This window comes from Meleagris gallopavo, chromosome 8 (assembly GCF_000146605.3).
Source record: "Meleagris gallopavo isolate NT-WF06-2002-E0010 breed Aviagen turkey brand Nicholas breeding stock chromosome 8, Turkey_5.1, whole genome shotgun sequence".
In the NCBI taxonomy this organism is placed as follows: Eukaryota; Metazoa; Chordata; class Aves; order Galliformes; family Phasianidae; genus Meleagris; species Meleagris gallopavo.
In genome coordinates this window covers 17964526-17991428 of record NC_015018.2, presented here as the reverse complement: position 1 = coordinate 17991428, position 26903 = coordinate 17964526, and the positions used below count along the sequence as shown (strand labels likewise).

General features: G+C 39.7%; 1 protein-coding gene across 1 annotated transcript; it reads left to right on the top strand.

The window, feature by feature from the left end:
* Positions 1-937: 937 nt before the first annotated feature.
* Positions 938-25846, top strand: VSTM4 (V-set and transmembrane domain containing 4). Its single transcript, XM_019617952.2, has 7 exons — positions 938-1436; positions 7136-7204; positions 8702-8809; positions 12099-12132; positions 16586-16692; positions 17115-17173; positions 25636-25846. The coding sequence occupies exons 1-7, from the start codon at positions 938-940 to the stop codon at positions 25759-25761; spliced, it is 1002 nt and encodes a 333-aa protein (XP_019473497.1). The 3' UTR covers positions 25762-25846.
* The last annotated feature ends 1057 nt before the right edge of the window (positions 25847-26903 follow it).

Here is a 26903-nt window from a genome sequence, read left to right as displayed (position 1 = left end):
AACTTACTGACATATAGGGAGGTTACTAGTCTTTCAGTGACCCATCTAGGAAACAGTATTGTGTAAAGTTTGCACAAATAATGTCCTAAAGAAAGAAACAAGTACACATTGCTTGTGACTTTATCAAGTCACTGTATGATTGGAGTAGCATGTAGGAAAGACTGAGAAACAAGAAACAAAAGTGGAGCAGAACTTAGTAAGATAAGTCATGCACTTGGGGAATTTCTTGCATAAACTAGGAACTGAACCACAAATGACAAAGGAAGGAAAACATTCTATTGCGCCTAAATATAAACTGTCAAATAATCTCAAAATATAATGAGAAAGGTCAACATTGTTCTGGGATAAACATGCAAGGTATTTCTTATCACCTGGGGTGTACACTGCTATTTCACAGAACATTAGAGAGCAACAACAACGTCACAATAAAACCAAAATTGAAACTGGAACCAGTGCACAGAAAGTTACTAACTCAATAGGGAAATGAATAGGGAAGGGAAACATTTCTTTATAAGAGGAGACTAACAGAACTCTGCTTCTTTAGTTCAACAAAGTGAAGGCTGAGAGACTAGGTATTTGGAGTCAAGAAGTAAATGGCATTTAAACTTAAAAGACAAAGTTGGCACAGGAGAATAAACTGGCTATTAAAACACATTAGCTCGGAAATTCTCAGCAGGATGCATGTTGCCAGAAGAGCTGGTCTTGAAACAGCTTGCCAAAGGATATTATGGGCTCTTGCTCCAAGCTAGCTTCAGACAAGGCTTGTCTAAAGCCTTGGGTGATTGGGAGCCTGTAAAAACACCAAAGTGTCTACTTCAGCCCTATCTCGTTAGCAAACACAAGAATATTGGAGCAGACTCACTGAAGGAGGTCCTCTTGCCATCTCTCAGAATACTTCAGATTCTAGAAGCTCACTGAGTTGCTGCAGATTGAACTGATGATGCTGTCTGTTTACCTGCTGTGGACTTGTGTGCTGAGAGAGATTATTGTGCTGCTTTGCCTCCATGGGATTCTCAGTGTCTCTTTTTCCTTCGCAGATGTTTGTGAGGCTTTAAATGTGACAGTGTCTCCGGGACCAACAGTGCGGTACTCCGAGGGAGATAATGCTACCCTTTACTGCCACATTTCTCAAAAGAGAAAGACAGACAATTTGCTGGCTGTGCGGTGGGTCTTTGCTGTGTCACCCACCCAGGAGTATCTGATGATCAAAATGACCAAATTTGGGTCTGTCCAGTACTATGGGAATTATACTCATCATTTCCACAAGCAAAGACTTCGTCTTCTTAAAGAAAAACATGGAACTATGTACAAATTTCTTATTCTAAGCCTCCAGCAAACAGATCAAGGACATTATATATGTAAAGTTCAGGAAATTGGAAAACACAGGAATAAGTGGACAGCCTGGTCAAATGGTACAGCAGCTACTGAAATAAGAGGTGAGAAATCATCAATTCAGTTCTACAATTTTCCTTGTCCCATGATTCCTTCTTTCCTCTCTATCAAGTTCATCCATAAGACATTTGAAGTGATTTTTTAGTGTTATCTGTGACTATGAGAAGAAAAATCAAATACTCTGCTTTTTACTTGCACAAAATAATTTAAACATTATTCAGCTTGTAGTAGAAAGTAAAGAGGTGAGATTAGTAGATTAGTTGAAAATAGTTTATTTCCCTTGCCTTTTGCCAAAACAGCAGCAATTCAAACTCTTTTACACTCATCTACAGGTCTTTATATCTTTGCAAGTGGGAATGAACAACTGTCATTATTATTTAAATACAAAATAAAATAGAGAGAGATTAACTTATTTTCAGATGAATACACAGAGAGTCAGCCAGAGATAGAAGCTGTATGTTTTAGGTCTATGTTTTGTCCCTCTTGGTACGTTCATTGCATTTAGTTCTAGTCTAGAAGCAGTTTGCAAGGAGCGTTTCTAGCATCATGATACCATTTATAGACAGAAAACAGAGCTAGAAAAGAAGTAACCAGCCTGTTTGTATTGAACTTCAGATAAAGTTATGGCCAGCAACAAGTGAGGATTTTGAACTATAGATCTCAACTTGAAAACAGGCCTTCTATTTGGGGTGGGTGATCTCAAAACCAACACCACCAGATCTGAGCTTTCAGAGATGGGTGAAACTGGATGTTGAAGAACAAACTCCTTTGAAGAGTCAGCAGTTGTGTTGTTAGGGCTAGCTGGCAAACAAGCCCTCTCTTGTGGTTTTACAGACAGAAAAGCTGATTTCACACAGAGCCAGCTTTGAAGATAACACTAAAAATCAAGTGGGACTGCTTGGTCCATAGGTCTGGATATTCAAGAGGTTAATTGAGCAATCAGAAAAACTTGTAGGAGAAGATAGTGCTTTGTGAAGTTTATGCTGCTAATGCTGATGCTAAGTTTACTGCTGTGTTTAGACCACGCATGTTATTCCTCTAACTGAGAAAACTTAACCCCATTTATCTAACTAATGTTTTAGAGAAAGTGGCTCTAACTCTCCTCTGAAAACAATTTTCCTTTTAGAGAACCCCACTAAGGACAGGCTTTTCCAGATAAATTCAAGCACATTTATGTAGAGTCTACATTGGTAGACTAAATTTAAAGCACATTTCCTCTATACCAACTTCATTGGCATCATTCATGTTTCTCTACCCCTTCTTGGATTATACACACAGCAGGAGGACAAGTGAAACAGTAAAAAATAATCTTTGTGAGTGTGTGATCTCCTGTGGATAGCGCTCAGATATTATAGGATTTATAATCTATGGGAAGGACAAGAGAAACAGTGTGAAAAACAAGAGATAAACATCTTCACTTTGATAAGCAATGTTTAAATCTCCCTTAAGGAATCATGGCATTAGCATAACATAATTAGTTGATTTCTTATGTTGATTTTAGCAGTGATGAAAGACACTAACAACCCAAAGCTGAAACTCTATTTTAGTAACAAAGACTGTGGATCAATTTTAAACAACAACAAAAAAACCTGAGCTAATTTTGTTACTGGGTCTGCAGAACTTTTCCTTCATTGAAGGAAAGTTCCAAATACAAAACAAGTAACTTGTTCTTGACTTGCAGGTGCCCAGGGACCCTCCATGTCAGTGACTTGGGCTCCTGGACGTACCTCAGGAGAAAGTGCTCAGTACTAAAGTTTTAGTGGAGAGAGGAGTCATTAGGAGACAGGACAAAGGGTACATTAACTTCACAGAGGATTCATTAACTTCACAGTTGAAAGAATGACCAGTTTCATGTTTGATTTCTGTTGTTCCTTTCACACTTTTGTTTTTAAGTGGAGAGGAGTAAAAGTGCTGGAGCCCAGCATCTCCTGAGCTCAGCCATATTGCATCGCTGAAGATAATTAAATTTCACAAGCACTGACCCCATGTTGGGTAGATGGAGCCAAGGCACAGTTGTTAGTCCCACAACTACGTAGGGATATGAAATTAAACTTTATTGTATGTGTGATTTAGCCTTACAGACTTCAGGCATTAGCTTGCTTGTCACTCAGCAGTTATTCTTCCCTGCTGCTCCTGCTCTTGCCTAGGAACTGGCACTCCTCCTCATCCTCCTCTCCCTCTCTCTTCCTCCTTTACTCCTCCATCTTTGGCTAAAATGAGAGATTCAAATACTGTTATGAAGGAACTGGTAGGAAGGGGGACCTTTGGGTCCTAGTATTCAGATAACACACTGTACAGGATTTGCTACACACAGGAGGTAAGGCAACACTTTTCACAATGGTGATAAAATCTCCAGTTTCCCCAGTGGTAGCACTTGAGGTTTTCAGGGAAATTTTCTTCCAAACACATTTTGTATTTTATATTATAATCAGTTACACTTTTTATTGCAAAGGGATTTAGTTATATTACAGCTAGACCCAAGATAGAGCAAAAGGAGCAATACAAATTGCCTAAAGTAAAACTTGGATACTTCAATTGCACTGCTTGTGCTGTATCAACAAAGGTAACAGTAGTTCAAAGACATTACAGTTGCAGTTTTTTCTACCATTCTGTTCCATTTAATGTGGCTGTATTATGCACTAATTCAATATGACATCTTTTTGCTAAAGCACCTGTAAATTTCATACAAGCTTGCGCATCAAGCGGACACGAAATAACATTCATATTGTTCGCTTGGTTCACAGAGGAAGGTCACTGCATAAGACAGAAAATTGCAGGGGGAACACAGAAGGAAGAGTCTTTCTGCATCTTCAAAAGCAGAAAAAGCCCAGGGCAGTTCATCACATAGCCCTTATCAGTCACAAAGCATGGCACCATCCCAAGTAAAATAACTTGACGGATTAAGCCTGGGACTGTTGTATCTAATGCTGTTTATTCGTATGCAGATTTTGTTACTTGCTAGTAAGTTTGCTAGTGTGAATTTGTGTAAGTACATAAAGAAGTTGCAAATGTATTTTCTTGCAGCACAATTCTTTGCGAACAAACACATTGCAGTTGTGAAGAAAAAAGCTGAGTTTCAGGCTATATAGCCCCTTATTGTTTAGTGGTGGCAGTTAAAATACAAGTTACATATCTACCTTCTTCTTCAGGACCTGAATACAGTTTTCAGAAAAAATGCCTCATTTGAGTTTCCCCTTTAGGTGTATTGACAATAAGATAGCAAACAATTTATGTAAATCAACTATTAAACCCTGGTAGTAAACCCCACAGAAATCCACATCTTCATGTTACCAAGAAGTGTCTCCTACTCCAGCCATGCAACATATTAAATCTAAACTATGGTGGACCTTTTCCCCTTTGCCCATCTTCTCATTAGGGGAATCTGTTCTTTTCCTGGTCTTGTCTGGTCAATATTAGCCTGAAAACAAGTTAGTAATCTTCATCGTAGTACAGAAAACACCAGAAAAAAAGAGTTTATTTGAGGAAAAAAATGCCATTGTAAACACCTTCCTATGAGAAATCTCAGAACAATGAGTAGCCTTCAGAACAATATGCAGCATCCTCTGTCATTTACAGTCGGGTAATCCGTCAAGTGCATTGTACTAAGTGCTGCACATGGCTTAAGAAGAGCAGTATGTATTCCAAGTGGTTTACGATCCAAGAGATGAGATTGTAGGAGGACAAGTAGAAAATTAGACAGTTCAACTAAAATTCTGTTGGTATGCACAACACAAACAAGAAGATCACAACAATCTCTCTTGTTGGAAAGTTTGTGTGTGAGTTTCCTATAGGACAGATCCTGAATTCTTTTGAATACTAGTAGCTTGTGATGCTTTCTCCAAGTAAAAATGTTGCAAAATAAAAGAATGCAAGACTTTTTTTTTTCCCCAAAATGAACAGAAGTCCATTTTCCAGTGAATGTATTCTAAAATGCTTGCCAAAGATCTACTGATGTGATGCTGAGTATACATGTAAAATAAATATTCTGGATGAGCTTCCCATCATAACTAAACAGTAGATTTCATCAGACCTGAACGTAGTTCCATTTTCACTGAGTAGGCCCCACACATCTGCAGGACACACCTTAATTAACTTCCTTTCCAGTAGGATACTTTTTTGTAGTAATTTGCCCTGTGAACTTCTCTTGGATGCAACCTGAAGGACATCACCTATTGTATTAGAAGGATGGCTAGCAGAAAAATTCATGGATTAACATAAATGAGATCATCTAATCTGATGTCATAAAAAAGTCAGGCTGAAGAGAGCAGAGAGGGGTTTGGACAGTGATCCAGCAGTCAGAGCATTTGGATTCTAGAACTGGGTTGTACAGTTGTTATGACACTGACATTGATCCATTTGCCCAGAGCTCTGCAGTCTGCTTCTCTTTCAGAGAGCCTGAGAACCTGCAGCCGTTTTCCCTGTTACCTGTATTAGAACATAGCCATTCTGTCAGCCCTTTCTCTAGGCTATAAAAATGAGTTAGTATGACTTGCGTGCATGCAAACTTCCTTCTCACGTGTCAGGAAAGCCCCACAGCATAGGCACAGGAATTTCTACAGAGAAGAACATGAACTATTTTGCTCTCAGCAGGCAATGGTCTTTGATATGGCAGTGACAGAGCCCTTTATATAGTTGCAGTGGTTAACCTAGTCTATTTCTACTGCTAAGCCAAGAACACTGAGTATAAGTGTTCTGCTTCCCAGCTCAGATATGCAAGTGTCTTATCTATGTATCTCTAAAAGGTAGGACACAGAAGCCAACTTCTGAGTGAAGCAGGAAAAGAAAGAACTCACAAGCAGCACTATCACTTTGATGGATTATTTGGGTGCTGTTGTAGAAATTGCAGGAAAGAGACAATCTGTCAAAGGACATCCACGAGAGCTGTAGAAATAAGGAAGCTGGGCAAAATCAAGGGCCTGGAAAGTCATTCCTGAGGCTGGAAAATCACTACTGTGTTTACAGAGATCACTTCAGTGTCAAGCATTGTCAGAGTGACTTCCCTGTTTTTTAAAAAACCTGTGCCTAATGTGCCTTGCTGAAAGTCAGTACTCAGGAAATATTCAGAGCTGTGTCCTTTAGTAAAGCTGTCAGTCTTCCAGTTTGTTTTTGTTTTTCCTTTTAGAGATGGACTACAGCCTTAGGAAGCTTTCTTAAATACAATAAATTCCTACTCTTTTAAACAAAAATTGTTCAACTCCTTTCTGAGAAATAGCCTGTTTTGGGATGGACACACAAATTATAGCCCTAGAGGTAGTACTTCTGGGTAACTGAGAACAGAGGGTGGGAATAAAAATAGCCACATACGATTTTAATGGCAGCTTCTTCCCTGGCATACTCAGACCATCCTCACAAAGCCATTGCAGATCTTACAAGCCTGTAGCCACCATTGTTCTAAAATCTAGGCTCTTTAAAGCTGATTCTTTCCCCTTCACTGCATTTAACTTCTGATTGAAGAGCCACATGCTGCATCTTTGCAGCATAAGATGACAGAAGGAATCCCATCTCACAAGCGATGTAGCCCTCACTGGGGCTACCAAACCAGATGAGATTTGATAGAAGATATTTCAGTAACACCATTTTATAATTGAAGTGTTTCATTGAAAGTTAATTATCCAGTGAGTTAAATTACTATCTTGGTGCACTGATGTGTGAGGCAAAACAAACTTTACTCCAAGCAATCCCAACACTTTATGCTCTGTATTTTTAGTTCTTGTTATGTCCTCTGTTTTTTTTTTTTTTCCAGTGATTTCATCAAAAACTTCTGATGATCCCACTTACAAGAAAAAACATGAAGCTTGGAAGTTTTTCGAAGGTAAAGATGCATCTAACTGCTGCTGGTTGCATACAACATGTTAGCTTGGCCCAACACTTCAGTACAGCTGAAGTGCCCACATTGGGCCTGATTTTGCACACTGTACAAACTCAGGCTGTGCCTCAGAAGGCATCCCAAAGAATACCAACTGCTAGAAAAATGAGAATGGAAGGTTCCAGTTCCTTATACATTTGTTACAGTCAACGCTGGAATACTCCATGCCTGGCTGATTGTGAAATACAAATGCAGACTCTTACTCAGAGTGGTGCTGGACATGTCTGAAGGGGTACTCAGCACTGTGTGTTCCCACTAGCCTTAGAAATGCTTCTCTGCATTGCGAGAGCAGTGTAAAGCTCCCTGGAGTTTCAAGGCAAGCAGTATTTTCTCTGTAGATTATGGAACATCTGCTCCAAGATATTTGGAAATCCAGAACGTACACTCAGCTGGGATTCCCTCCTCCTCCTCCTTCTCCTCCTCTCCCCGCCAGTACCAGCAAAGCAGCAGCATAGTATTCACAGCCATGCTGCTCTGCTGCACACCAGTCTCTGCTCACACCATTGTATGGGGAGCCTTGCTGTTTAAACCACAACTTACAGACACTATTGTTCTGTGTATGGCGGATAGGCTGCAAATGAAGCACAGAGCTTCACAGGGCAGGGGGTCTTGGTTCAGTAGTGTTATTTTCTGCAAGAACACCTGACCTCTGAGGCTTGGTTTCCTCTCTGTAAAACAGGAAAGAAGTCAATATACTTTGCTAAGGGCAAAGCTTGAAGACATTAATGGGTAGAGCATCCTTGAAGTGTGCTATTTAGAATTCTAGTAAAAGCAGAATAAGTCATCAAAGCCTTCTGCTTCTGAACAAAATACTCTGTCTTGATCTGCCATGGTAGAACTCCTGGTCCCTCAGGTGAGAATGTGCTATGGAAAATGACTGAAAGCCATAAAGGGAGTCTGATGCTGTAGATTGAAAAATAAAGAAAACATATAGATAACAATTTCAAGCCAGTACTGCAACCAAAAAAACAATTGCAGACTTCCTTCCTTCCTTCTTCCTCATTCAGCACTCCCACATCTCTCCCTAGTGCCACTTTTAAACAGTATTTTCTTTTTTTTTATTTTTAAATCAGTACAGCTGTTTAAACTGGGAAATAATCCAGCTGAAGTTGTTCTGTTTTTTGTTAGCCCCACCAAAACCAAAACAAAACCAAACCACCACCACTACAACAAGAAAATTAAACAAACAAACCAAACCAGCTCTCTCCTTCCCAAAAGTGAGTCCTCATAAATACATCTAGTACTGTTCATGGAGACTTCATCCAAATTTTAAACTGAGCAGGATACTGTATGAAAATTTCAGGAGAGTTTATTACTCCTGAACAGTTACCCTAATTCTTTCAGGCCATGTTCTATTTCAGTCTTGTTGAGATAACATTTTTTGTCTTGTAAGCATGAAACATACAGCTGCAGCACTGAGCCTCCCCTGTGCTTGCCTTTCAGATCTGTATGTGTACGCAGTGTTTGTGTGCTCAATAGGAATCATCAGTGTTCTCCTTTTTACACTTGTGATTCTCTGTCAGTCACTTCTGAACAAGAGGAGATGCACAGGTGAGTAAAATGTCATTCCTTGCTGGCTGCAAAACCCATACCAAAGAGGGAGAGGGGAGAAGGAGTGTGGAGAAAATGCAGGACAGGAGAATATTTCCTTACTTTGAATTTAAATGAAAGCTGTATATATATATACATACATACATGTGCATAGGTAGAAAAGACCACTTTATTATTGTCAGAAAAAAATTGGATTCCTCCACAGGTTAATTAGAACAAAGGCATTTTGCTCCCTTTGAATAACTATTTCACTTTGAATTTGAATTGGACTTTCCAAAACCTTTCCACTTTTCATAAACATGAACTGGAGGTTGTTAGGACTTCCTTCAAAGGAGACTAAGTGCTGGACTATTCAATTGCATTTTGACAAGATCTAGCTAAAATTGTGAAGGAATGGCATTTCTGCAGACATGTTTAGAGGTTTTCTTTTATTCCATTTCCTCATCCCTACCTGTCTGGCTGTCAACATACTTAGGAAAATGAGGGTTGTTATTAGCACTCATTGTAGTGTGCTTTGAACCTAAAGTATCATTTTGTTATTCAGATGTGCTTTTTTACTGTAGTCTTTCAAGATGAAGGACTACTATTTCATTTTTTTCCCTAGAGACAGTTTTTTAAAGAGGCTAATCCTGCATGGAAGCAGCCCTGTTAGAATCAGAATTGCTACTTCAGATCCGCAGAGTAACCAGTGGCAGCTCTGCTTTCATTTCTGTTTAAGAATGGTATGTTTTAGAGACCTCATACTGGCAGAATTGAAAGAACAAAGGGCCATTTCCAAACAGAAGCTTTGAAAAAAAGAGTTTGGTTAGTTATTCGTTGTGTTAATGACAGGAGAGAATCATGACTCGTTGCTTCTTCAGCACATCACATGTACCACAGAGGAATATGTGACTCAGATACACGAGGGAGAAGACACGTAAACCAGAACATTGATTTCTACAGAAGCCCTTGCCTGACCACAGCTGTATTTCAGGCTGCAGCTCCATTTTCCCGGTAGTACACTCAGTACTGTAACTCAAGCTCTGTTTGAACCCAGCAATAGCGCTTGCCAAAGAGGAAGAAGTAAGATCAATGTTATTCTTCCTACCCTGTTAAGTGATGACAAAGGTTTTGTGCCAAGGGAGTACCCATAGTTAAGTGTGTTGGCCATGGTGAGTCACCTTGCAGCCACAAGCACTGATTTATCCTTTTTTTTTTTTTCTCTAGCCAACATTGAGCTAGATTTTGTTTCTGCTTATGTTTATTCACTCTGGCATAAGTGAATGAGCATGGAGAATATCTCTCTTCACAGTGAACCAACAGAAGCTAAATATAAAAGTAATATAGAGTACAAAAAGTATGTACAAGAGAGAAAAAGTAATTTCTTCTGAGCTGCTAAATTCTTTTGTCGCTACACTAGTATCTGAATAAAAGCACACAACCAAAATTTATTTAGATTTTGAGCGCTGTCCAGAAAACACTGGCAGCATTAAATGTGGTTCCAATGGAAATGTAACAATAAAATTTAGCAGATAAGGACTCAGTATTCAACACTTACATATATAGCAAATATATATATATATATATATATATACACACACACTCAGTATTCAACATATATACATACATATGTATATATAGCCTTTCACCCAGGGCTACCTGGTCAGATATTTTCCAGAGCATTAAGCAGCAGGGAATTAAAACAGCAGTGTTGTCTCATTCAGACAGTTAGAATAAGGCGTCTCTCCTCAAAAAGTGTTATCTTACCTTCTTTCCATCCTTGTCACACTGTACCTCCATCTTCCTCCAACATGGTGAAGCGATGGCTTCCATCAACTTCCTCCTCCTTCAAGAGGAACCTGGCTCTGCTGTTCTCCTCAAAACTGTGTCAGAGGCCTAGGACAACCAAGCTACCTCCTTGGCCCACCTGCTGGTGTATTTCCATTAGGGCTTCTCTCTGACTATCTCCAGTCACTCTGTCAGGGGAACACACCTGAAACAAAGCATGAACACACCTGCAGCTCCCTCCACTCTCCCCTCACCTTCTCTCCAAGTTCCTCCCAGTTTCTCAGTCCTAACACCACGAAAAGGATTACCTGCCCCAACCCCATCCCAGGCAGACAGCCCTTGGGCTTTGGTAGAAGTCTGCTCTTCACAGTCCTTGGATCAAAAGATGAGAGCTTTTGCACTAGGGCAGAATAAAGTCATGCATACCTAGCAATTGTCAAATGCATTCCAACAGTGTGCATGGTATCTCTTGATGGATCAGACCTACTGTCCTAACTGTACACCTGAAGAAATAGCAGAGATAGATGGAAGTCCTGCCTTAGCCAGCCTAGAAAGGAAGACCTGTCTCTGGTGAGTTAGCCCCAGTTCTCAGTGCTCTCAGTTCCCCTTTCCTTGAGGTCTGAAATACAGCCCAGAAGGGGCTATGCAGCTTCCTTAGGATTAGACAATTGAGGTAAGAAAATGTGAAAAATTTTGTGCACAGAAGAGTGTAATTTGGTAAGAATTGAGAAAATTAAGAGACAGTGTTTGTGTGTCTATGTTGCATTACAAAGGGGGCACCCTTTTTTCTTTCTGAGAAATAAATTGGCCCAAGTTAACCAGCAGAACCAGAGGCTCTCCTCCTGCCTGCCTTTCTCTGTGTTTAGCACATGGTCCAGCTTGGGCAGAGCATAGAAACCACAAAGCCACAGAAGAGCATCTCAATAACCCTGGCTCCTGAAAGGCTGCAGGAGGGAGGCTGCCCTTGCTCCAGGCTACTGATTCAAAGCATTATGAAGCAGAAGGATTTAAGCAGTTCACACACACGTGCTGACAGAGGTGGCTCTGGCTGTTCTAGACCTCCGATTCTATCCCAGGAGGCAACCCCTGTATGCCTGAGGCTGCAGCTTAGTCTGCATTATGAATGGCAGTGGCTTCTATGGCTGAATGGTTTATTTTGGGCTTCTGGAAATAAATAGAGGCACCATAAGGGAAGTAAAAGTCTTCAAAGTAAAATTACTGGCCTGCTGTGCTTTTCCTTAGCAAGCCGTCACTTGGCTGGGCTGACCACTGGAATGTGAGCTGCCCAGTACTTCCTCAGTAGATTGTTCTTGTTATTTGATACATTTACCTCTCCCAAACACAGCTTTGAGACAGACTGCACTTTAATCCACCATGTACGGTGCTGATTGGCAGCTCTCCCACTATGACCATTTGACACCTCTGCAGTCCCAGGAGCACTGGTTTACCTGCAGTGTCCATTTGTAACTTATAAACTGTGTTGGTGGGAAGCCACATTTTCTTTCTTTCTTTTCTTTAACAGTGAAGCATTACCTGGTGAAATGCCCCCAGAACAGGTAAGAGATTACAGTTCTCTTTACAATAACCAAGGCACCAGTTCTTTCTTGGTTTTGCTGTGTGTCAACCTTCCCAAAGCAGGTGATGGGAGCTTTAAGGCCTCTTCCAACCTAAGCCATTCTATGATTCTTTTCTTCCATGAGTAAAGCTTTCTAAAGTGTCTACTTTAGTGGCAAGCTTTTCCTTTACAGTCTGAATTGCCTTTTGCAGAAGCCTGCTTTGATCCTGTATGGCCTTCCAGGGTTTCCCAGCACCTCACCAGATGTCAGTGGCCTAAGCCATCCTCCTGCACAAAGCATACCACAATGTGACCCAATAAATCCTGCATACATAACCTGGACTGGGGCTCAAATCAGATTTTCTAGGCCCATACTCTGTTCCCAGCTGAAGACTCCAAGGGATGGGAAAACTCTATTTCTGTTGCAGGCATTAATCACTTTAAATAGTACTGACTGCCAAGTTTTCAATTGCACAATGCTATAAAACTGATTTCCAACATATGAGCTTCTTAAGATATAAACTGTGCTGGACCAGCAGTAAAAGAAAGATGACAAACATATTTTACAAACAAAAAAGATTAAAGAGTGATGCCTGATGCCTCATAATAATGCAAAAGAACAGCTGTTTCTCAGTTTTCAGTGACAAAAAACGTGTTTCTAGCATTATAGTGTAAATCTAGAATCACTTGGTATCACAGACACTATTTCTTGTAGTATCTTTTTAGCAAACTGATTCTGTGCCAAGTATAGCATGTCCTAGATGCTCAACTAGTGTAATTTTTAGTGCTGTCTCATGGGATAATGGCTTTATTCAATCTAACCAACACTCATATGTAAGCAAAGTCAAAAAAAGGCTACAGAGAGTTCAAGACAGGTCAGTGCAAACTGAAGCTTTCATGTTATTCATTGAAGATCTTTGTTCTGTGACCCTAACCAGCCATTGCACCACACCAAAAATGTACGGACAGCTCAGCAGTTTTCATGTCTCCCTGGAAATGTGCTGACTTCAGGGCTTTGAAATTAAGTGCCTATGAATGTATTATCAGTATCATGATTTTTGTTCTATTTCACTCTTATTACCTTTTATTTTTCACTCTCTACTCCAAACATGAACCATCAATTTTTTTAAACACATTAGGACTGTTCTTGTACCTAAATTTGTAATTGGTATTAGATACTATGATCCATATCTAATGCAAAACATTTGAATGGAAATTCACTCCTAGCCAAGGGTGCACTTCAAGACATCACAAAACCTGAATTCCAAGTAGATCTCGTATTATGGCTCATCCAGATGTGTTACTGCTGTAGGTAAACCAACTGAAAGGAAAGAGATGCAGTTGTGTGAGCTGGCATCGGGCACTGCTCAATTCTAGCTAGGTGCCACCAGTGCACCTGCAGTGCTATGTTTAGAAGTTCAGAGACAATTTGAAGTGATAGAGGATATGAGAGGTGTAACATAGCCTCATCTACCTGCATTGCAGGTAGATTCTTCACCTGCTATTCCTCTAGAAGTATTTGCTAGCATATCTTGGAACTTAATTCCAAACATTTGAATTCTTAATTCAAAACATTCAGACTTGGAACCCAGGTCAAACTGATGAACATATTTGCATGAGATTCCTGCCAGTCAAAAGGGTTCAGCCTAGACTAGAGAGGCTTAGCTCCAACTGCCCTAGCAATATTTCAAGCTGTGAGAGCAGTGAGAATCCAGTTTCAAAATTACATGACTAGTCTGGTGTCTAAGAATTGTCAGCACTCCCACTGCAGTAATACCTACGCATCTTAAAATATTTCATATTTTGACATCATAATGATAGCTTCACTTAATTGTAAACTGAAGCTAAGTGATTTGCCCCAGGTCTCACAAAATAGCCTCAGCAGAAAAGAAAATTAAATCCAGATTTACTTAGTGGAACAAAGCAAATGTTTGGGCTTTGGTTTACTATTTGACCAATAACAAATTAAGGGAAAAAAATGAGTTACCCCAAACCCATTTCTTTCCCACATTTTAAAAATAAATAACTAAATAAAAAGTATGGTTATTTTGGGTTTTCCAAACCACGTAATTCTATTTTCTGAGGTTTTCTTTAAATATCCTCTTTCTTTAAATATCCTCCTTTTTATTATCTGCCTTGTTGTTGGATCATTTTGCCAGTGTTCAGATAAAGAAACCCTCAGGAGGTGTAACTTTGAAAATGGGATTTTTTTCCTGCCCTTTATTTATTCGTTTTGGCCTAAGCTCTCCTCCAGTCCTGCCGCTGCTCTTCCAGAGACAAATAATTTGAGGTGCAAAAAGCATTCACCTCACCAAGCCATTCATCCCAGTGCCTTGGTCCCACACCACCAATCTAGCAGTGTAGGAGCAAGTTCTGCCACACTGAACCAGAACCAAGTAACCAACCCCCAGGCACCTTCCCACAAAGCCATCTGTGTGAGTCCACCTGTGCTGCCCAGGGAGGTGGTGGAGTCGCCATCCCTGGAGGTGCTCAAGAAGAGGCACTGAGGGACATGTTTAGTGGGCATGGAGGTGATGAGTTCATGGTTGGATGAGATGGCCTTCGTGGTCCTTTCCAACCTCTATGATAACCCATGTCAGATCATTGACAAGAGGGAATAGCTGACCAAGACAGCCAGAGGAATAGTCCCACATCTTAAGGGTAGCAATGCACCAAACAGTTTTCCAGCTCTTGGCATAGTGTACTCCAAAATTCCCAGCCACAACCTGCAAGGAAACTGCAGTCCTGGTGACACAGCTCTCAGCAACCTCCCACCGGCTTTCTTCTCCCCAAACTCCTGTATCTTTCTCACTCTAAAAGCTCATTAGATCCTTCAAGAAATGCACGTGACTGTTGAAATAGAAGCTGGGAAGCCAGAAAAGGAGCTGGAGATGAAAAGTAATTTTCTTCCTTAGGGCAGAACAAGACAAGCTCACAAAGACACAGTGTTTCAGAGCCAAGGAGTCTTTTCTGAGCCTCCTTGTTTGGCTTGAGGAGCTCAGTTAGGAGACAGCAAGCACAATTACTGTATCTTTCAGAATCAGTTAACCCTGTAGAGCCCTGGCGCTTACAAGAAAAGTATAAGCCACAAATATATTATTCTGTAGCTTCGCATTTTCAGCGGCCAAGCAGGAATAATGAATGCAATGAAGTGACACCGAGCCTTTTCATATATTGTGCTAAAAGCAGCAATGTTAGAACAGTAGTATCTTTAAGCTGTATGTCTGCCTTAATGATCAAAAACACCAAACAAAAAGTCACTTCCCTCCCCATTTTGATGTGCTCTGTCCTTTGCAGTTTGCTGTGTTTGAGCAATGGAGCTAGGCAGGACAGCTTCATTTCCTGCTGGTTTAAAACAATTTAACATCTTGATTTTAATAGAGAAACAAATGGTTGTTGTGGGATAGGTTCACAGTTATGCAGGCAGACTTTAAAATTACTTTAATGCAGCCCTCAGTTTACATAATTGATGTGATTTGTTTATAAATTATGAAAATATTTTACCTCTTAAATGTTTTTTTAAGAAATTTGGAAGAAAACTTATGCTTTAGAGTGAAAACGAGGAACAGAATTCAGCAAAATCAGCAAACCAGAGACTTTTTTAATTGACACAAGCATAAATCCAGAGTGATTTCACCAATGATGAGACATCTCAACTTTCATTAAGACTTTGGCCCTGTTTGAATATTTAATTCTATTAATAAAAAGAGAATGTTTCATTATGCAAAAGAACCTGGAGAGGAACAGCATCTTGGGACAAATGACTTAAAATTCAGAGAATTCAATACTGTCTGTATTATTACTGTGGAGAACCTGACAGGGTCCCATTGTGTGGTGTAATACACCAGGCCAGGACCATTCCCACAGCCATCCTACATCACTATCTTTATTGTAGAGAACTTCTTGGATATAAGGAAGAAAGCTTTTACAATAACAGTGGTGAGGCATTAGCACAGGTTGCCCAGAGAGATGGTAGACCAAGCTCCATCCCTGGAGACAGCCAAGGTCAGGCTGGATGGGACTCTGAATACATGATCTCACTGTAAGTGTCCCTGTTCATTGCACAGAAGTTGGACCAGATGGCCTTTAGGGGTCCTTTCCAACTCAAATAGTTCTGTGATTCACATTAGTTGCAAGCTAGCATGTGGTGACAGAATCAAATCATTGCAACCTGACTGCGTATCCAAGCCCCTCAATATTCAAAGCAGGTTCTATTGTCTGAGACTTTGGGACATACATTTGATAGTTGGACTAGGTGATCTTAGTGGCCTTTTCCAACTTCATGGCTGAAGAAACGCAAGAAATTGCAACGCCCTCTCAGAGGCTTTTCCCCGGGTCAGAATCCAAGTTGTTGGGCTGGGACTTGCACACGTGAAAGGCAGTATGTCTGCTTGCACGAACGCATTGGCATTATTTGTCCCTGCATTGCCTTCACTTTTCTCTCTGCATTGCAGCTCAGGGGAGACTGTGACCAGTGTGACGAGCATGTCCCCTCTGCAGCCCAAGAAGGTGAAGAAAAGGAAAGAGACAGCAGAGCTGCCACCAGCCATCCCAGAAAAAGGTATGAGAATGGAGATGCAGAGAGAGTTCAAAGCTGGGCACACTGAGGAGGGAGAGTTGTGTGTGTGGTGTAAGTGCACTGCCAGCAGTAGGGAGGGAAAGGAACTGGAGGATTTCTGTGTATCATATCACAAGCGACCAGCTCTCAAGAGTTGTGTTGACCCTGGCTTCTGCATACAAACAGTATCTTTTGCATATCAGATCCTTGAATCTTACATTTTTTTTCCAATTCATAAGCCCTATGCTTCATTGTAAAATAAATTATCTGAAATACAGCTAAGATCTTATACAAGTGTAACTACAGGTATTTATTTACTCCCAATCCACTATACATCTGTGATTTATAAATTGCTAATGCATACTCTAAAAAATGACAGTAAATTACAGTAATTTGAAATGACCCCTTAATATTTATTTCCACAGCACCAATACCCAATATTCCTAAGCCCAAGCTCTTGAAACCTCAAAGAAAATTGATCCTGGTAAGTAATTTTCTATGACATTTTCTCCATATTTTTCTCTTTCAATGTAATTGCTGTAATGTTGCCAGAACTCCAGGTTCAGAAAAATCACAAAATTTTTTTTATACAGTAACAATTACTGGCACTGCTGCCTGGAGAGCTATGGGTGTCCCAACCCTGGAGACGTTCAAAGCCGAGCCCTGACCTGGTGGGGGGCACTAAGCCCATGGCTGGATGATCTTTAACATTCCTTCCAACCCAATCATTCTGTAATTCTATGATTTTGTAAAGTGATGAATTATCCTGGCCCTTTTCATTTTAAGCACTAGGTTACACTAGGTTATTTTTTTCCACTTTCTTGCAGTTGTTGTGCCTACAGATTTAGCTTGTTCTTAAAAGAAACTTACTATTGATTCTCACATGGTGCTGGGAGCTGGTGCTCTGGAGAACACATCTGTCCTCAGCAGATAATAGCTGTGCTGTCATGCTGCCTTTGTGACTTTTCAAGTCAGAAAGAGTGGGGCTGGATTCTGCCCCATAGTGGTGTAAGTCAGCAATAGCTGAAGCTGAGGGAATGAAATGTGTGTTTGCAGCTCATAATAAGGTAAAAGAAATCTTAGATCTGTTTTCTGCTGGGTGTGACTTTCTGTTAATAAACACCTATGGATATTTGCTAGACAAGTCAGCTAGATGAGCAGGTGTAACATAGCAGCACTTGGCCCAGACATCTGGAGTAGCAGAGACAGCTTTATAGCAGTTATTTCAGCTGCATCCATGATCAGGCCCCTGCAGGGGTTCCTATGGAGTCAATAGACTGAGGTGAGTTGGAGCAGGAGCCCAGCCAGGTGCTCTACATTTTTGGGGATACTTTCTCCCTTCGCTGGTGATGGAGAAGGTGACTGACTCCCTGACTTCAGCACCTGGGTGGATATGGGTGCCTAAAGTTACGTTGTGTGAGTAACCCAAATGCCTCTACAATTGGCTCACTTTCAGGTGAGGACTGGGATTGGGAACCTTCCCACCAACTGTCACAGAATATTCCCTGCCCTTTTATGCATGGACAGGGCACAGCCTGGCTACCTGGGCACAGGGCCATTTTTTAATCCTCAAAACTCAGATTTAAACTTTCAGTCCCCTTAGGGTTGAAAAAACATTATTACCATCCTGCCAAATGTCTGCAGGATAAGAGATTGCTTTCCTTCCAGCTGTAACGATTGCACAGCTGGTGTCAGTACTGGGCCTTTTTTCACAGATGGCGGAGAGCTGGAATGAGAGATTCAAACTATTGAGTTTCAGGGCTTCTTCTGTAGCTTCCCTGTGCAGCCCAAGGAAGTACCACACCAGGAGAATATTCCAGAAAACCTAAGCAAACAAGCTTGAGTATAAGGAAACATTACAAAATAATTCCAGTGTTTTGGGAAAATTTTTGTAATAACCTAAATACTGGCAGAATTATTTCCAGAGGACATGTGCTTCTGGTTTCTTGAAAGATGTTTATAATAAACCAGCAAATTTCTTTTGTTGTTAACGTGCTAGAGTGGATTGCAGTATAATTTTACAAGAATACAATAACCTGGATAAAATATGGACATAATCTCAATGAAAATTAAAAACAAAAAGAGAAAACCTAATATCATGTTCAATTGCACAGCTTTGAGTAAAGCCTTTTAAAAACTGCTTATGTCATATTGCTTTTGCTTTAGCCAGAATAACAATTCTATGCTCCCATTGTTGCAAAAATATTCCCCATCAGTGTCATTCTCTATTAAGATCAGTGAGAAATGTGTACAGATCAGAGGAAATAGAGATGATGAACTGCAAAAAGGGATGGGTTTTATAGCGTGCAAGAAGCACAGAGAGTCATTAGGAAGAAGAAGATTCTAGAGAGCCACAAATTCTTCTCTCGAAGGAACATTCAGCTACAGCCTTAAGTACATAGCCCTTTGAGTTGGGAGATACAAACCTTGCACTTCTTCAACCAAATTTTCCGCTAAAACTTTCATTGCCTCCTAGAGGTTAGTTGTCATAGTCCAAGAGTTTCAGATGCTGAACATAGAAATGGAAAGGTTTTCACAAACGTTTGCACCACCAAAGATAGGAGTTGTTGTGAGATTCACTAGAGCTAATGGAAATTGCTAATGGAAATGGATTTCAAGTTATACCAAGTACTGCAAACTTGAATAAAACTTTTAATTGACTTCATCACCTTTACATTAAATTATAAGGAAAGGAAAGCCTGAGCAGGTAAGGCAGAATCCAGGGAATATTCCTGATTCTGCCACTGACAAGTCAGGTTGTCATCCCACTTTGTAAACAAATGAATTCATTCCATGTTACAAATGATGCCTCTGGTCCTAGTTCCTTCGATACACTATGAATGTAAAGCACATGGTCCATAGGAGTTGGCTTCTACTGCTCCTGCATTGACTAAGTTGTTACTGAAGGGCATCTGAGTTCTGTTAATCACAGAACACATACTGGTCCTGTTTGTCTTCTAAAGCAGAGGGCTTCCAGTGACCGTATTTGAGCTATCTGTAAGAAGTATCTCTCTACCTACACCCTGTATGGTGCAGACAGCATTGTTTATTCTGGCAGGCGCCAGATGAAATGGGAAGCTCGGAATTTTTTTTTTCCAGCTTTGAAAAATCCTATCCTTATTTACTATTGCAGGCTAAGTGCTGACAGTGTGCTGCATGCCAGGCAGTGCATGTCAGGACAGTCCCTACGCAGAAAGTGCTGACTCTGCAGTGAGCAGCGTGTCTGAAGACCTGCCATTTGCAAGTAACTCATCCAAGCACAGCTGTCCTGATTCTGCTGTGTCTGTAAGGCAGAAGGGAATTGTTTTGAACAGGAACTCATGTTTGACACCTGTGGAACTGAGAAGTCCACAGTTCGCTCTCGTAGTCCGCATGTATTCAGCAAAATTAAGCTTATTTCGCATTTAGATCAGTGTTGATCAAGTGTATGATCCTAAATCAAGCAATGAAGAAAGGCGCTCCTAGAGCTGCCCAGAAGCTGAATGTTCCTTCACCTGAAAAATCATTTTGACTTTTAGGTTTCAGGAGTATGATTTCCATTGTACAATTAACCAACCAGACCCACTGCATATCTAAAGCAGTGACTTTGGAGTCCTTTTGGGAAGGATCTAGGTGTGCAAGTGAATGATCTGCAGTCTCAAAATTGCTTCATGGAGCCCTGAAACATACATAGAGAAGCTCCTTTGACTTTTTGCTTGCAGGGGAATTTGTGCATTCTAAATGATGCTCCAAGCTGTTGTCCTACAACTTCAGCCTCACAAGAATACAGGAGCAAATTTTCCCATTGCAAGGTTATTATGCATGATTAACAGATTTTTTCCTCCCCTCTTTTTCATCTTACAATTAGGCAGTACATTATTCAAAACCAGTCTTATGCCATATTCAGCATGCCAGCTAGGAAAAATGGGCTCAGGATTTTTTGTGCAACAAGTAGAACTCCTAATAAGTCTCAACATGATCTTTTTTTTCTTAAACAAAAGGCAAATGAAATACTGCTCAGTAAACTCTAGGACTCCGGATCAGAGAACTATCATGTCTCTTTTCCTTCTGCATGATTTTAAATTAAAAGCCACTCTCTGCTAGAGGTTGTTTTCTCTGCAACATGTAACAGTCTGTGATTTGAGATTCCAGTTTCTCAAGGTATTATTTATCTCCACAGACTTCAAGTAACGTTGTACATATGATATACAAAGAAAAATTGAACTTTTTTTTTCCTAAATTCCCTATGATCCTTGAATATTTCCGTCCAGTCCATATAATTTATTTTTCTGCCAAATGAGCAGTCTCTTTTCAGCTGTATCATTTATATTGTCAGGTTAAAACTCAGAAGTCATATTCAAAACTGTTGAGTTATGTCTGCTTTCACATCTAGTTCCAACATTGCTACCTTTACCCCCAAGAAAGAACAGGTTATTTAAATACAGAAAAACTCTTACTGGAGTTGTGCTGAGATTTGTGTATTTACAAAATCCTACGGTGGATGATTTTTATGTGATAACACCTTTGGAACACTAATCATGTCTCACCAGAAAAGTAAAGTCCTTGAGCCTTTTTGAAGAACAAAGAGAAATCAACCTGATCTCCAGCAGTGTTGACTTGGTTCAGAATCAAGAAATAACTCTGCCACCTTTTACAGTGGCATAATGCATTAGCAAAGGGAAAGAGACTCTTCTGCAAAAGCTGTTAAAACAGGACAAACCTCTGCTAGGTACATTAACTCTATTAATGAAGAAAGATGAACTATCTGCATATAGATACCACTAGCTCTATGTTTATGGGATTCTGTTTCTTTAAAATAAATGTTTCAGTGGGACTTAGTGAATCATCTTTGTTTCTGACTGGGTTATCATAACTTCTGTGGGATTCAAAAGCAAAATTAAGATGTGGTGCTGTAAGAGGGCTCACAAATTTTTGTGGATGTTGTTTTCAGCGATGAAGCCACTTCTAGGGATTAAAAACCAGGCATCTTAGTGAAAAGAAGCCATCATTTTTTTAATTTGATAGTGCCACTAAAAGACATACTTCCCCCTCCAGAATTTTCCAGTGTCATATTTCTGAGCCTTGGTACAGAGAGCACAATGGCTCTCTTGATACTGCAGAACTCCTACTGGCCAGCAGTTGTATTTCTGAGGGATAATTCAACTCGCAGATCTAGCTTCAGCTTCTCACAAAGGTCTGTAGAAGTCATTTTTGAAGTTCCCCTGTTAGGTAATAATTCAATTTGGTCTATAAGCAAAATTTTCTTCACCTCATCCCTTGTTAAAGTCATTCTGCATCACATCCCAAACAACTCCTTCACATGTGATTATGTGGAGACAGGATTCTAAGGCAAATGTCTGAAGCAGTAGTCAATGACGTACTTAAGACTGTAATGAATTGGGAAGTGAGACCTTGCCTGCTTACTTTTGATGGTAAACTAGAATCAATAGGGTATCAATATTATTTTTTAAATTAGAAACTTACATTCCATGATTTGATTTGCTGTTTTCACAATGACTGATAAGGTGGTGAAACAGTGAGGCTATAGAAATCTCTAAGTGGAAGCTGGCAGCAGTTGTTTTTCATAGAATCGTAGAATACCTTAGGTTGGAAGGGACCTCAAATATCACCTAGTTCCAACCCACCACACTTGTTTTCCAGGCAAGTTAAAATTATGAGGTTAGTATTTGCTTGTTTTCTCTATACCTATTTCTGAATTTGGGTAGAAGTAGTCTTAAGTTAAAACTTAAAAAATTCAGTCTAACATTGCTCACAGTAAACATCCTTGATGCTGCCAATAAACAACCCAGCTGAGCTTAAGAAGAACAAAATTCACCCATCTGGTCATAATCAGGACATAATCAGAGTAATTTTCATTAAAATCTCAACTCATAAAGGTCTTTTCTATGCACTTTTGTACTGGACAAACTCAATAAACAAAATTGTGCCTACACATACTGTAGCTTTTTTTTTAAATAGCTACGTGTCAGACTTCACAGATTGTCTTTTTGAAAAAATGTTCCTATAACTGAACTCTTTCAAATAGTTGCCCAAAGAAAGAGCTGTGACTGAAATAAATAAAAATTAAACTGGAAGTGATTTTGTATTTGCTAGAGGATACACTGGAAAATGATGACTCTTCCTAACATGTATTTCTGCAAAGGTTGCGATTCCAAGACAAAAACAAAACAGATGAACAAGATAAAGGCTGCATCTAGAAATGTCACTTTGGAACAGAATTATTTAAAGAAATAATTTCAATATCATTTTAGAACAACAATGTAATTTTTCAGAAAAAAGACAATGTAGCCATAGAAATCTCAATGACTTGCTATGTGGAGAGCCAGGATGGAAAGAGAGAGGTGAACAGTCAGTCATTCCCTGCCTCTCCCTCTTCTGTCCAAGCGTCAGTCCCACTTCAAACATCAGTTATTGAAAGTCACATTGTTGTTACAAAAAGGAGGCGGTGGCAGGATTCCAGGCTTACATTGCCAAGCTGCTGACCAATCCAAATGAGAGATGAAATCACAGAATTAGTTTTCTTTCTCTACCTGCTCAAAAAAATAAATAAATAAATAAATAAATAAATTGTGTTTAGACAAACAAACAACCAAAATTAAATTAAATATGTGGTTGATAAATGAAGTATGGAAGAATGCATGGAGAAGCAACCCTGGCTACCATAGGTACTCTAAAGTAGCGTTGGCTTCCATGTACAGTTATTACACATCCTTTGCTGAAAACTGTATACACTTCACAATTTTGAACCTCCTGTGTGTTTCCTCATATTTTCAATCAAATTATTACATACTAGAAATATGCATAAGGGAAATTATTCTACACATTTTATGGTGTGCTGTTCCTTGTAGCAGTAATTGAAGTACCTTTTCCACTTATGAAAGTACTAATTTTATTTGGTTTTATTGCTTTTCTAGATGTAATTATTTATTTAGTGTGTTTTGGCTTTATTAAATTATGTTTACTATAGGAACATCATAAAAATGTATGAAAACAACACATCAGCCACTACTGCCCAATGACCTGTTTTGGGGAATCTAGTGTTATTTTTCATATCCAAACATAATAGAATAAAGTAAGAATAAAGAGATAATCTACACTGGAAAACAATGCAATTTTGAGATAATACAATAAAAACACCTGGACAATATGATTTCATAAATCTTAGTTCTGAAATTTACATGAGTTGGGCGTTGATGTGGCTATTTTAGGACATGCTGCATTTTCTAAATGGAAACAAACATAAAATGCAATTAAACATCGAAGGGGAAAGCATATACAGATTTAGTATACCCTCAGCAACTGATTTCCACAGAACAATGAAAACATTTCCACTTCAAAAATGTACTGGATTGGTCTTTGGAAAAGTGGAGTTTTAATCTAACAATGAACAACAGCTTGTTTGTAATCAGATTTTTTGTTAGGAACCTTCAGTGTTTGCAACATGTCATTCTATTCAGGGTCTGAGGTGACTCCCACTAAAGCCAACAGCAAAACTCCCAATAACTTCAAACAGAGGCTAGATCTATTGAGCTACACCAAGAATAAAATCTTCAGCGTTTGCAGGAGTTACTGTGATGTCCACCATCAACTTAGCTCACTTTCAACTGAATAGACAGGCAGGTATATTTTTGAGGTCTGTAAAGGAATACTAAACAAAAAAGGCAAAAACAATTGCTTATCTAACCCTGAGGTTAGATACTTTCATGTCAGAAGGAGGAGAGGTGTAATTAATCACAGCAGATAGTCGACTAAGAGCTTTTTTAAGTCTCTAACCCATAGCATGGATGCCTTTCTGACCTTTAGGTCACTCCCAATATGTGATCAAAAAGATATCCTTTCTGTGCTATTTATGAGATCCAGTTGCAGTCCATAGAATGTTCTTTTATATCATAGCACCAGAAAAATCCACAAAAGTAGGAAGTTTTGTGAAGTCAGTAGTGAAGCACTCAGTAGCAAATGAGAAGCAGAAGTTGAGATCAAGTAGGGCTACCCATGCAAGGTAGGGGAAGACCATATGAAGAACCAAATGCAAAGATTAGAATCCTGTAGATGGCCTTTACTCACACACACCGATCAGCTGACTGCAGCAATACCACTTGCAGTAGCAGCTGCACAGAGTATTTCAGCATCAGATCTACAGAGGAGAATTAAGATTAAATTCATGCAGGAGAAGCGTAAGATGATCCACCCAGGGGGAAACAATCTGAAACAAAGAGTGTGAGCAACTGTCAGGGCACAATGAAAGGATTCCAGGAAAGCACAAAAGACAGGAAGCGTGGGAGCAGGGGGACCGGTTTCAGAGAATATTTAATATTTATTTTGAATATTATCTTAGTCAGAAAGTAATATAATAATTATTCAAACACCTCTAAAGGAAACAGGAATCATGTATTAAGTCAGAAGGGACAAGATAGCTGTAACCAAAACGTAAAGGAATCTTGGTTCGGGAAAACATTTTTTTGTGTATGTTTTTTTCCCCCATTATAATGCTTAAGTACCTTACTTTATGAATTTTGAGTCAGTTTTCAGTTTGCAGCTGGAGAGCCTTTCCTGGTCTCATAGATACTTTCCTATGACGTGTAGTTTTGTGGCTGCTTTTTTAATTGTCCTTCTCAGTCTTCAACATGGGAACACCAGAGACTTTGCACTTTACCCTTTTCTGAGGAACACAGACTAACTTTCCACGGACAATCTGGAGCCGGGTTGAAATCCAAGGTTCAGATACAACCTGAAAGCAACTCCTTTGTTTGTGGCTATAACTGGTGAGGCACAAAAGTTACTTTTATTTCCTCTATTAACTACATTTAGTACGGAGTAAATTTGTTGGCAGCAGAGTAGAACAAGCATGCTTGAGAGAAGAAGTACACTCTATTCAATTGGATATTTAAAGTGATTTTTACATTCAGTGATAATGGAATTATAACTAATTTGTTGTTTGTCTCCTAGCCAAAAATCGCTGAGGAGAATTTAACATATGCTGAACTTGAACTTATGAAGCCGATTCAGGAGGCCAAAGGCATTCCCAGTACGACAGTCTACGCACAGATACTCTTTGAGGAGAACAAGCTGTAACAGTTCATGCCTGTATAACTGTCCTTTGTCTGTGTTCTATTTAATTCTTGCTGTGCTGTTTATTTATAAAGATCATACAAATGTCCATATTTTTTTATTGACATTCATGTGCTTTTGTATTTCTATATGACTTTTAAACAAAACGTAGTTGGAAGTAACCACAGAATAAGCAGCTGATTGACAAGTGACATCCCAGAGACACCCTTGCAGTGTTTGCCTCCTCCATTTTACAGAGGATAAAGCTCCACTTTGGGCATTCTCAGTGCTAATCTTCATTCCTTCTTTGACACTAATGTGACAAGTCCAGCTGCAAACATGGACATCTGAGCCACCTCAGAAATACCAGCAGCAGGATCAGAGTACATCGGCTTCCTCCACCAGAGAAAGATCACTGACCAGAAGTTCATCAAATTTCTGCTGTTCATCCCATCAGAAGAATATTAATTCAGTAAAATTGAGATTTTTTTTCCATGGAAAATGGATATCTAGAATTACTTTTTCTGCCTTCCCCCAGCTCATAGTAGTTATTAAAAAGTTTGGTTTCTGTATTTCCAACTTCCCTTTCCATGTACTCTTATGTACTTCAAATCAAACACTTCAAAATAATCCAAAGGAAACGCTCCTTGTTAAACCACACCAATATGAGGAAAAATATTTATAGCTTGGGAACATTTTCCAGGATTTGATGCTTTTATAGTTCTGTTTGAGAATAGGAAAAAGTTGATAGTGTGAAACTTCCAGAGAACCAGGACACTGATTTTGGCCTTGCTGTAGGCTGGTGCTCTTAAACCTGCAAAAGTTGTCTCCCGTGGCCTATTAGCAAGCTGCTGCTATGAAAGGAAAATCACAGGTCATCTCCTTTAGCACAGAGCAGACTCTGTAATACCCTGCTTACTTGCCTTGGAGTTGTTTCTCTGGAAAGGCTATGGCTTGGGAGGTAGGAAACTGGGCTGCAAAAATGCTCTTCTTGCTTGCCCTCTTGCTAGCTGAGAAGGGATTCTTCCTTTTCCTACGATATCCATTGATGAAAATTGGTTATTCTCTGGCATGCCAGTCATAAAAGGATTGGTGTTTTCAAGCTCCTGAATTTGCAATGCTCTGTCTCCACTCATGGTTGGGGTTGAACACCCAGCACCTTTCTG

Bases quoted from the DNA above. Each gene is read 5' to 3' on its own strand.
- VSTM4 (XM_019617952.2), top strand. From the start codon at position 938: ATGATGCTGTCTGTTTACCTGCTGTGGACTTGTGTGCTGAGAGAGATT. The intron at 12,133-16,585 runs GTAAGAGATTAC...TCTGCATTGCAG, and splicing joins GTGAAATGCCCCCAGAACAG to CTCAGGGGAGACTGTGACCA. The intron at 17,174-25,635 runs GTAAGTAATTTT...TTTGTCTCCTAG, and splicing joins CTCAAAGAAAATTGATCCTG to CCAAAAATCGCTGAGGAGAA.